This window comes from Camellia sinensis, chromosome 7 (assembly GCF_055761805.1).
Source record: "Camellia sinensis isolate YWXY chromosome 7, ASM5576180v1, whole genome shotgun sequence".
Classification (NCBI taxonomy): Eukaryota; Viridiplantae; Streptophyta; class Magnoliopsida; order Ericales; family Theaceae; genus Camellia; species Camellia sinensis.
This window is the reverse complement of record NC_138967.1, coordinates 200169694-200182339: the sequence shown is the minus strand read 5'-3', so window position 1 is coordinate 200182339 and position 12646 is coordinate 200169694. Positions and strand designations below refer to the sequence as shown.

The 12646-nt window shown below is 39.9% G+C and overlaps 1 protein-coding gene across 1 annotated transcript; it reads right to left on the bottom strand.

Annotated features, from left to right (window-relative positions):
- Positions 1-11059, bottom strand: LOC114281613 (serine/threonine-protein kinase RHS3). The gene is made up of 4 exons (XM_028224159.2): positions 10672-11059; positions 9821-9891; positions 6905-7797; positions 1-916 (listed from the first exon to the last, which is right to left on the bottom strand). The coding sequence occupies exons 3-4, from the start codon at positions 7795-7797 to the stop codon at positions 49-51; spliced, it is 1761 nt and encodes a 586-aa protein (XP_028079960.2). The 5' UTR covers positions 9821-9891; positions 10672-11059; the 3' UTR covers positions 1-48.
- Between the last annotated feature and the right edge of the window lie 1587 nt (positions 11060-12646).

The window sequence follows — 12646 nt, the reverse complement described above, 5'->3', positions numbered from 1 at the left end:
TTAGCTTGGAAAATAAATATTATATTACCATCCAAGTAGTTCAAATTCCTAAAAGTACTCAAAATCAACATATGAAGAATCATTAGAACTACTCCTGTTTCCATCAGCTTCAATTTCAGCCATTTTCTTATCTGCTTGCGTTGTCTCTTTACTAGCAAAATGGCCAAAATCTACAGGTTCAGGAATGTGGGGAGGCATTGCACTCCTCACCAAAGCCCAGTTCACACCCTCAAAGAATGGGTGTTGTTTTATTTCTGTTGCACCCCTTCTATATGCGATCCGTTTATGTGGTTCCTTTATCAAGAGTCCCCGTATAAGATCACGTGCCATAAAACTCGCTTGTGGAGTTTCAGGGAACCTTAATGGCTGGCCTACAACATTAAAAAGTGTGGCACGATTTCCTGAGCCCTTGAAAGGGGTTGTCCCATGCAATAGCTCATATAAGAAAATGCCAAATGTCCACCAGTCCACTGCACTACCATGACCCTCTCCACGTATAATCTCTGGGGCTAGATATTCATGGGTCCCGACAAATGACATTGAGCGCACGTTGGTGGGCTCTGCCATTAGTTCTGGGAGAGATCCTCCAACAAAGAGGCCAAAATCTGATTTCGATTTGCGATTCTTCTTTGCAGGTAGGATGCGTGGAAGAAAAGTCGATGGTTGGATACAACCATGCACAGCATATTTGTCATCCAAAATGCCACCAGAGCCACCACCACCGCCGTTGCCTACATGTACAGATGAAGACTTGACAAGAGTTGGATTGACGGAACAACGAAGTGATAGATCAAAATCAGAGAGCATGATATGACCCTCATCTCTTACTAGCACATTTTCTGGCTTCAGATCCCTGTACACAATACCCAACATGTGCAGATACTCAAGTGCCAACAACACCTCTGATACATAGAACCTGGTGAATTAAATAAAGAAAAAAATAAAAAATAAAGAGTATTAAAAATATTTTATAATAGTAATTTCTAAGCTTTTCATTAGAAACTTAATCCAGGTGATATGCATAAACCTCAAATATCGTACGTAATGGAAAGTGTTTCAGTTATACAAATATATGAAGCTTCGATTACAAGAACACTCTGGCAATTAAAATGTCTGTCACCGAATACAAGACCAGTCACTGCTGCACGATACCTAGGAAAGAAACAAGGGATACAGCCAGGGCATAATTACCACAACACTCATGGTACGTTCTGTGTCTAAACTATATTTGAGCTGTAAAATTCTAATGTGTAAAGAGAGAAATACAGAGAATAATGTATCTATATTATTATTGATTGATTGTATTACAAGATTGTTATTTTGATCTGTATATTACAAGTCCTATATATAGAGAGGTTTTGGGAGTAGTAGGTGTAGAGTGGGTGGTGGTAGTAGGTAAAGTGGAGGTGGTAGGTGAAGTGGGTGAGGAGTAGTGGAGGTGTGTAGTGGTAGTGGTAGGTTTTAGTGGTGTAGGAGGTGTACATTAACAGCCCCCCTCAAACTCAAGGAGGTTAGACACAAACCAACTTGAGTTTGGAGAGAGTTACAAAACAGAAAAAAATAAACTGATAAATAAAACAGGATAGGAGACACGGTATGGTCGTGTCAGACCGTTGTAGCAGACAGTTTACGGGGTCATGTCGGACCGTTGTAGCAGACACTGTGTGGTCGTGTCAGACCGATGTAGAAGACAGTTTATGGGGTCATGTCGGACCGTTGTAGCAGGACAGTTTACGGGGTCATGTCGGACCGATGTAGCAGGACAGTTTACGGGGTCATGTCGGACCGTTGTAGCAGGACAGTTTACGGGGTCATGTCGGACCGTTGTAGAAGACAGTTTACGGGGTCATGTCGGACCGTTGTAGCAGACACTGTGTGGTCGTGTCAGACCGTTGTAGAAGACAGTTTATGGGGTCATGTCGGACCGTTGTAGAAGAGGTTGTGGTGGTGCACCAAGGGGGCGACTTAGGGAGTGCGCCATGGGTGACTTATACATGATACTGTGTATAACCCCCCCTCAAACTCAAATAGGTTGGAAGAGAGAAACCTATTTGAGGTTGAAACAAAGGGATTGAGAAAGCTGCCCAAAAGAGATACATGGATATATACATCAAACTCTCAAAAGTCGTGCCTCAAAAAGGCGTGCCCGCAACCTCAAAAGGCGTGCCATCAAAAGGCGTGCCATATGTATCAAAAGGCGTGCCATGAAAAGGCGTGCCAGGTTGTCGGCGTCAAAAGGCGCGCGATGCGCGTGGCTGTCTCTGTGTCATGGTCTTTATAAACCGAAGCGGAGGAGGCAGAAACTGAGACAGAAAAACTGAGAGAAACCTCTGAAAAATTCTTCATTTTGCTGAGAAAGAGAGGTCGTGTTGCTGAGAGAGATAGTCTGTAACACTCTGTTGCTGTTGCCCAGAAAATGGCTTCGTCGTCCCGCGGGCTGCTCACCCTCTTTCCCGACCTCAACGAGTCCACAGGAGAGAGAACTGGTGCGGTGGCCAGTGAACCGCAACCAAACACCTCTGTGTTTGCTCCGTTGAACTTTCCGATGCGGTCGGTGGAGCAAAGAATGGCAGTGCAGTCGGATGTGGAGGCGAATCAGTATACTTTGAAGGCATGTGTGGAGTCCATGACGGCGGTCACAAACTTGTCGCACCGGCTGCAGAGTAGGACAAATGAGGTGCAGCAATTAAACGCCCAACTGGCTCTGCTCCAACGCATGTATAAGGATGCGCGAGCAGAGATAAGCGTGCTAAGGGCAGAAAACAAGGAGCTGAAGCGGAAGGCCACCGTGATGTTCCGATTTGGAGGTCCTCCATATGCTGCAGTGGAGGAGCAGGGTGGAGTGATCGTGCCCAGTGGAGTGGGAAACACGGAGGCAACACCGTCAAGGGCTGCTCAGGACGGAGGCAAGAAGAAAAGGCCGGCGGAATAGGCGAAGAAGTGAGGTTGGTTGGTGGCCGGCTACAGAAAAGAAAACAAATTGTTTTGTTTGTTGTGGTTGTTGATTGGTGTTTTTTTTTTTTTGTTTTTTTTTTTTTGTTTTTTTTTTTTTGTTTTTTTGTTTTTTTTTTTTTTTTTTGATGTAAAATGGTGATCGGGGTGAGCCTCTGATATGAATAAAATATGAGTGTTGGGCAAATTTGTAAATTGTTTTTTTTTTTTTTTTTTTTTTTTTTTTTGTTTTGGTTGTATGTTTGATTTGACGTGTGCCCCTCTTTACAAAACAAAAACAATAAAATAAAAGAAAAGAATAAAAAAAAAGAGATATATATATATATAGATATGAGGTAGGGGAAAAGATGGGTTTTAAAAAATAGTGGGTATGGGAAAGATGTGGTGGAAGTGATGATTATGTTTGGTTTTTTTTTTTGTTTTTTTTTTTTTTTTTTTTTTTTTTGGTTCGGTCAGTGAGCACATGGATTTGGAAGAATGGGTGGATAATAAAAAAAGAAAAAGAAAGGGAGCATGGTGGGTATGTAAAGTAGAGAAAAGAAAAGTGGAAATCACGTGGGTCTCTTGTTTATTTATTTATTCTTCCAAAACTGAAGAGAGAGGGATGTATGCCGTGTGTGTGAATGGTGTAGCAGTGTAGTGTGGGTCTGTTGAGTGGAATGTTAGAGAGAGAAGAGTGAGTGGCCCCCATGTGGTTCAGCCGAGAGAGAGAGATTTGTAAGTGTTGTCTGTGTATATATCAGAGAGAGAAAGAGGGCTGTTGTGTGTATGCAGGGAATGATGCATGTGTGGTTGTAGCTCAGATCAAGAGTATGGAGAAGAAGGATCCATCGGGCATTGTTCGGGGTCCAAGTCCAGTGACCGTCGCGAGTAGAGACACGGAAGACGGGGTGAACAGCGTGGTGGCGGGTCGGGGCACAGGGGCGCTTTACAAGGCGGCGTCGGGGCCGAGGTCGACGGCGGTGGCTGCCGCGAGTGGCGGCGTGGTGGTTGGGAAGTGACACGTGCCGATCTGATAGAGGCCGAGGTTATGGTTTGTAGCGCTGGTGGCTGTTGCCGGCAACGAGACACTATTGCCTGCCTCTGGCCAACCTGCTGCAGCTTATGGCAATGCAACTTGGAGACCTACCCCTGGTTTGCAACAGGCTCAAGTGATGCCTGGTGCACAGCCAGGTACTCCTGCTGCTAGAGCAAGACCACCAAATCAAGTTTCTGTTCCTCTGCCAGATGAAGCCATGCAGCCTACTCCGCAGAAGTCCAAAGTTCCAGTTCTGGAGAAGCATCTTCTGAACCAGCTAAGTGAAGAGGAGCAGAATTCACTTAACTCAAAGTTCCAAGAGGCAACTCTATTAGTCTGTGAATAGAGCAAAATTATTCACAAGCTCTACCCGGGCCTAAATGAATCTTTATACTCTCAATGCAGAATCCAAGAGAGAGAGAGAAAAGTTGATAAGTGGCGAGGATGGATGGTAAGGGGCCTGCGATGGAATTTGTGGCAGCGGAGTGAAGGTATGTGTGTAGGTCCGGCGGGCGGCCAAGGCGAGACTGCCGCCCGCCGGTGAAGCAGAATGACTAGGTTGTTAACCTAGCTCTGATACCATGTAAAATTCTAATGTGTAAAGAGAGAAATACAGAGAATAATGTATCTATATTATTATTGATTGATTGTATTACAAGATTGTTATTTTGATCTGTATATTACAAGTCCTATATATAGAGAGGTTTTGGGAGTAGTAGGTGTAGAGTGGGTGGTGGTAGTAGGTAAAGTGGAGGTGGTAGGTGAAGTGGGTGAGGAGTAGTGGAGGTGTGTAGTGGTAGTGGTAGGTTTTAGTGGTGTAGGAGGTGTACATTAACATGAGCAAATGCCAATACAGGATAATAACTTTCAAATTTTCCAAATCTGTATTAGGAGTTACAACCAACTAAAACCCAGACACTCAGCAGAGTAAAGACTTGAGCATATACGTTCTGATCTTCAATATAGCATACAGTATCTACTCTTCTCCCTTCTACTATCATTTTTCATTAATTTTTTGATTCTTTGATTCTGGTGGTGTTGAGGAGTCTAGTGTTGTCAACAGATAGAAGATACGTGGGGTGCCTTTTCTGGTGATGATGTATGAATTAGTGAATACACTGCTGGAAAATAGACATAACTAGTTTATTTAAGGATTAACATATCAATAACATAAAGCAGCAAAACCTTTCTGTATATATATACATGTTTCACTTGCCAACATTATAAAAGACCAAGTAATTTAGAGGGCTGTTGCAGAAAAAAGTTGGAACAGCATAAACCTTGTTTGTTTTAAGGTGAAAATCAAGACTTAAATGCAACTTTCAAGATCCAACTTGATAGAAGCCATAAGAAAAAATGATAGCCTATGACTAACATATAACATGATTAAAAATGGGTAAATTGCACTGACCTCCCTGAGGCTTCTGACAATTACAGGGACCTACCCATCAGAGTTGTCCCCCAAATGGTGCTAACAGATATTACAAAATGAAAAATATACCTTAATATAAAAAAATAACAAGATCTTTATTGACAGGTTAAATTTGTAAAAAAGACTACTAATGAATATACTATTGTTTGTATCCTTATAATAGACAAAAATGTCCACTACAACAACCATCTGCTTCTCACTGCAGCAGCCCAAATCAGCATCCAATATTCAGTGTGTGTGTGTGTGTGTGTGTAACTAAGAGACCCGTCCTTAATTTTTCCTCCTTAAAACAGAGATAAGTCAAGCTCCCCAAATTAGCTCCATTTATACACTCTCTCTTTGCATTCAGATCCGACCACCATAGCAATTGCCAAATCAACTGAAAAAAAGAAAATCCACCATCTACTTTTGTACAAAAGAGGGAAAAAACAAAACTAATTATTTTAACAAAATCCACCCTGTTTGGCTAAGTGCTAAAAATGCCACATTTTTTCCTAACCTTTTGGTCTTTGGTAATTTTAAAAAAAATTTATTACATTTTTTTACTTTTCAGGTCCTTCTAGTCAAGAAGGATCTAAAAGGTTTCTTAAAAAAAAAAAAAAAAAAAAGTTAACCAAAGACAAAAATAAATTATAAAAATTTCAACACAAACTTTTCCAATGACAAAAAGCAACCTTTTAGCGTTTGCCAAATGCAACAAGTTTATCCTAAAAAAGCAAAAAAGCTACTAAAATTCGAGAACTCTTTTACTCAACTTCAAGATCTCATAAATTGTATTTATTGGAGAATATATTTTTCACAAATAAGGAATCTAAGAGCATGTGATTCTTTTGGTCAAATTTAGATGGAGATAAGATATATTCACTACTGTATATGATTTATGAATAGTTTTTTTTTTTTTTGAATATTAAATGAAAAATGTAATCTCAAACTTGCAACACTGAAAAGGATATCACCCATTGTTGGTCTCCTTTAATCTTTGTAAATTCTTCCCTTTTCATAACAACTTTTGTACGACACAATTTGGCAGGCAGCATAAAAGCCCTTTTAATGAATAATTAACTGTAACAAAAATGTTAATGTTCTTTGTAAGCATATTTATAATAAGCCCACAAGTTTGGTTAAAGCATGAAATAGAAAACCCTTTGACATAAAGCATAAACAGAGGAGAAAGGAAAATCAATTTCCCTTCATTTTCAGGGGAGGGAGAAGATAACATGAGCTACAAACAGTTAAAGCAAGAAATAGAAAACCTGTGACATAAATTCGAAGCATAAATAGAGATATCTAGAGTTTTTAAAAATGTTACTGATCTACCTCAGCCCCTCATTTTTTATGCATGGACTTATGGCAATGCTATGCTGAAGCTCAAAAACGGGCATATATTACATCATTAAACAGATAAAATCCCACATTGCTATAATAAGAAGAAAAACTTAAGTTTTGAACAATAGATAATGAAGAGATCAAATATAGATCAAATGATGTGGATAGGTACTGACCTAGCAGCCTCCTCTGTGAAATACTTATTTGGTTGCTTTTGTCGAAGAGTGTGAAGATTACCCCCACTGCAAAACTCCATGACCAAGCAATAGAACTTTTCAGTCTCAAAATATGAATATAAAGTGGGCAGAAATGGGTGGTCAAGAAGACCAAGAATCTCCCTCTCCGTTTGAGCTCGAAGAAGCTTGTTTCTACTTGCAAGAGATCCCTTGTCCATGACTTTCATAGCAAAGAAGGTATTGGTTCCTCTGAGCTCAACAAGATAGACGCTTCCTATGTCTCCATATCCAAGCCGCTTTAGGAGCCTAAAGTGGCTAAGACCAAGAGGGGAATCTTTGGAAGAAGCCAAGTTAATGGCATCCCATCGCCCATCACCACCAGTGTGGGGCTTAAGGGGTGCACTGGTGCTCTCTAAACTGTCACTACGGTTGCTATTGCCACTCCCTCGTCCAAAATTGGTGACTGGTTGACTACCTTTAGCATCACTTGCCTTAGCGTTAACTGGTATTGTTGCTGCTATCCCTGTTGATGCTGCTGTTAGGAGTTCAGAATTTGCAACCGCATTTGGACTTGGCAACAGGCATGGATTAGTAGCAGAGACACAAGGCTTTGCAACTAGGTCCAATTTGGAAATGGGATTACTATCTGCATCAGGCATCTTTGGACTTGGCAACGGGTATTGATTACTTTCTGGATTTGCATAATTTTTGGAAATTGGATCCATATATCCAGGTCCACATGGAAAACTATGGGTCAAATTGACATTATTTTTTTCTATTTGCTCTAATTTTTTAGGATCATCTGGCCAGTTAGGGGTTGAACTGGTAGTACTCTTGGAAACCAGATCCATTTTACTAGATTCACATAGTCCTTCTGATGATATGTGGCTCATCTGCATTAAAGGAGAAAACATAAAACTTTCATTGTTTAATTTTGCCATGTCTTTTCTCTAAATCATAGTGGACTAAGAAGAAATGTGGCCTGAAGAACAACTGGGAAAATTCATCCAACTTTACTATGCATAATTAAAATACACTATTCACATTCATTACACTAGAAATTTTAAATTCAGCACCAGAAAATAAATGGGTCTAATGACTGTCATCTAAAATTTGACCAATAGGTTAATCAAGGTGATTAAATAGCTTCAAGTTTGGACCAACTTGGTGATATTGCAGCACTTTAGACATTTCAAATAAAATACTTTTTTACAAGGAACAGAAAAGGCACAAAATATGTACACGTACACTCAGAGCAATAGAAAGCTTCAATATCCTCAGCTGACCCAAAATATACCAACTGGCTTAAACAACCAATTTCAGGTTTAATGAATAAATTTTTATGCAATTGGAGGTGTTAGGGTTGGAAATCATGTGGATGGTTGTGCCAAAAGTGCAGGTGTAATTGGAGACAAGTGAAGGTGGGGTGGAGCTGGTGAAATATTGAACATATGGTTAAGATGTTTTTTGGCACTGCAGAAGACTGGCAATGGCTGGAAGTTGTGCCAGTGGCATCAACGAGTGTTGGAAGAAGAATCAATTCAAAGGAGCCTCGCATTAGAGAACTTGTACTTTCAGTCTGTAGAAGTAAAGAAGCAACTACTCTAGTCCAAAAAATTATAAAGGAAAATATCAATACAGACCGGCCAAAAAAAAAAAAATTGCATACCATTAACTGCTGTGCAAGACCAATGCTAGGACCTAGAGTTCATTCAATGTAATTTGGAAACTTTTTCAATTGTAATCCAGTTTTCAGTTGAATTGTATGTAGCGTAGTCCATGTAGGTGTATATTTATGTGAATCTCATCCATGGACTCAAGTTGCAAGCCTAGACATCATCTACAGAGATCCGAATGGTTCGTCAACAAGCCGACGTAGCTAAGAAGGCCAAAGAATAGAGTCAAGGGAACCACCTATCAAGCGTGGTGAGCTAGCAATGATTAGCCTGCTAGATCTCCAAGCCTGTGCCAAAAGAACTGCTAGTTTGTTTCCACCACTCAGGCGGTGATCTCTATTGGTCAAATTCAGTTATAAAAGTACAAAAATGCTTATTTCTAGATTTGATCGCTTTGAAGGTGGTGTTCATGTTGGGCACATGGCACTTTGGAGATCAATTTGGTGGGTTGACGGAAAATGGCCCAAGGAAAAAGCTCACTACTTTGCCATGACGTATGCCAGATTTCGGGTGAATTCTATCATTTAGGGCGTCAATCCTGCATTTTTTTTTGCCTTCTGTGAAAAGTCTTTTTTTTTTTTTTTTTCAATTACTTGGTCTAAAAGCATCCGTTTTGGACTAGGTTTGTTAAAAAATGTTTCTTTAAAATTGTAGCTAAACTCAAATTTGCTGTATTTGCTCAGGGTTAGTTACAAAATTGGTCCCCAAAGTGTTAGTCCTCAAACTTTTAATTATTCCACTTCTGTTGTAACCCTTCATTGGGATGGAATCAATCAATAGTAATATTTCAAAGAGTTATCATATTTTTCTTGTGGATTCAAAGTCGTTTCTCTTGTAGATTCAAGAGTCTTGTCTAACATAATGATATGTAGTCCTTTTTCACTACTTCTGTTGCATCATTATGAAACACAGACACGAGAGATAGAGGTGGGAAGGGGGAGGGATTTGGACACTGAAAAAGGGATGCCTTGAAACTTCCATAATAGAAGCATCGAACTTAAATGAATTTTATAATTGATCCAAGATTATATAAATTCCTGTACCCAGAAAAGAAAAGTTTAACAAAAATCAATGTGACTGAAAATTATGATCAGTTCCCTCTGTTATTATACATAAACCACTTTTATTAAGATTTTCTTTTTCTTTCTTTTTTTTTTATAAAAAAAAAATAAAAAAATACCAATGAACAGATTTATTTTCAAAAGAGAAATAATTTAGAGTCATGACATGGAACACTGACCTCATATGAATCTTGGCTCTTGGGATTTCAAAACATGAACAATGTGCATGCAGTTCCCTCAACGGGAGATTCTGATTAAAATTACAAGGGGATCCCATTAGTTTTCACGTGTTGAAAAGAGTCATGCACATAAATGCATCAACGACAACACACAAACAAGATAACCAACAGATGAAATAATAATACAAAAATGTTCCGGACCCCCTCCAAATAGTGACCCCCATGCCCCCCTTGGCCTGTGATTGGCCAGATTTTTTTTTTTTTCAATCACCAACCCCAACGTGTGTGTGGGGGGTGGTGGGGGTTGGTGATTGAGGGGGTCCCTATCAAAGTTGATAATAATAATAACATTAAAGGAGAAATGTTATCAATGCGATCAAAGTATCAATCCTACTAATCAATTGACAAGCACAAAATTTTAGTTTTGTGGATGAGAGAGAGACAACCTCAGAGTGGGTGTATCAGTTGAAGGCAATATGTCAGCCTTACCATGGCACCTCAAGGCAAATCACTGGATAAAATAAAGATTAACCTCTAACTCTCTCGTGGAAAATTGAAACAAACAACATTTTCATTTGTTGAACTAGTAGTATAATAAAACACAGAGCTAAACCACACATACCAAAAGGAGGAGACAAATACTAATTTTATTTTATTTTATTTTATTTTTTATTAAAAGAAAAAAAGAAAAAAGAAAAAGAAAAAGAAAAAGAGGCAATATGAAATCTGGTAAGAAGCTAATCAGAAAACGTTTGGAAATTAAAAAAAAAAGAATAGAAATAGAGAAATAAGAAAGAAGAAAGAAGAAGGTAGAAAAAGTGGAGGAGTATAGGAGATGGAAAGAGACAAACCAGCAAGGGGTGTGTGAATCAATCAAATTCAGGTCTGACGGCAATGGTGTTAACCCTGCCATGTCTGTCTGTCTGTTTGATTGGTTCATTCATTTAAATTGATTCATCCCTCACCCAACCCAACCATTCATCCACCCACCCAATGTTGCTGTTGTTGTTGTTGTTGTTGTTGTTGTTGTTTGGGTAGAAAGACGATGAATGAATTCAGAATGAGAAGGAGAGGAATGTCGGGATTAAAAAGGAAAATTCCATATTGGTATTGAATATGAGAATGAGAATGAGAATGAACCCATCACCTGTACAGAAGGAGAAGGAGAAGGAGAAGGAGAAGGAGAGGATTGTTGTTGTTGTTGTTGTTGTTGTTGTTGTTGTTAGTAGTATTGTTGTTATTGTTATCGTTGTTTGTTTGGAAGATATTTGATGAGAGAAATTTGTGGGAAGTAATACAAGAGAGAATAACAGAACAGAAGGATGCGGAAAATCATATGTGCGTGCGTGTATAACAATTGATGTATGGAAAATGTTGGAGGTGGTGCAAAGGGTGGGTGGGGTGGGGTGGGGCACACACAGAGAGAGAGAGAGAGAGAGAGAGAGAGAGAGAGAGGAGCCCCCAATTGTATTTGGTTTAGACCACCATTAAACAAGGATTAATAAACCGCGATCCATCCGTCTTCCTAAATGTGGGAGAGAGTAAGAGAGAGAGCGAGCGGTGACCGGCTCCTTACTATTCTTTCTTTCGTGTCTTCCACGTCGTTGTATGCATTATATATCACATCTCTCTCTCTCTCCTGATTTCACACATAATTGCAATCATGATTGATTCACATTCACATACATATATCATATACATATACATATCCACATTTACGCATCCATGTGACAAAGGTGATAAATTTCACATTATACGGGAAAGAAATAATTCTCTTCATATAATCCTATTGACTAAGTCTGCGCTTCTCCGTACGACGTCGCTTTGTCACCTGAAAACACAAACGTGAGCTAGCCGGCGGGTGTGTGCCGGAAACCTCTCCGATGCCTAAGTCAGAAAACTTGACAAATAGACAAAACTCAATGTATTCAGGAAGCAAAATTGTATGTTGTGTTATGTTAGCTCCTCCAAGGTGATGCTTGTGAGCTTTTATAAGTTTCGAGTGGCCCAATTCTAGTAGGACTTCTACTCCTCCATGTAGAGTCCTTCTAGGATTCATACTTCTGTAGGATAATGCTTATCCTTTTACACCCCAAACTGCTTAAACCAAGTGGGATGGTTTTTACCATGGCCGAACTACCATTCTTGACCGAAGTAAAACTGGCTATGCTGAGGCACAAAGTAGGCCGAACTATCCTTAGTTCGGTTCTCCCTTTACTCCTTCTTACCTCGGTTCTCTTCTGTTCAACCCATGGTATGTTTGGACCGAACCAACGATTCGCGACCGGTATAACTCCAACACCAGTCTAATTTCAAGTTGCTACCGGACCGAAGTAGCTTTACAATTCCTGAGCCGAAGTAACTTCATCTCTTTTGGCCGGAGTAACCTCATCTCTCTTGGGCCGGAGAAACTTCTCGGCCCTTTTTAACCCAGTCCTTCATACTTTGGGCCATAAAGTCCATCTCATAGCTCGGCCCAATTTTCACCAAAAAATACCCTCTCAATTGCCCCTTAATTCCATCTGCACAGCATGATTGGGATTACCTGGTGACCAGCCGAGCTAACGCTTTTAAGCCTTTCCAGCCGAGCTTATTTCGCTCCGGCTCTACTCGTTCGGTCAAAACGTCTCTTCAATCAGTGACTGTAGCGCTTCATTTTCCAATGACACGTGGCAGGTTCTAATAGGCTGTAGGCAGCTTTCACGCCGCCCTCGTACTACGAAAATTTGAACAGTTCCCGCTTTTTTGCCTTTCGTCTTTTTCACAAAACACCCCTTTCTCTTTTGAATCATTCACCTTCTCTATTCATCTTCTTCTCTCTTCGTG

Excerpts from the sequence above, each read along its gene's own strand:
- LOC114281613 (XM_028224159.2), bottom strand. The coding sequence starts at position 7,797 with ATGAGCCACATATCATCAGAAGGACTATGTGAATCTAGTAAAATGGAT. Across the intron at positions 917-6,904 it reads TTCACAGAGGAGGCTGCTAG|GTTCTATGTATCAGAGGTGT; the intron begins GTCAGTACCTAT and ends TTAATTCACCAG.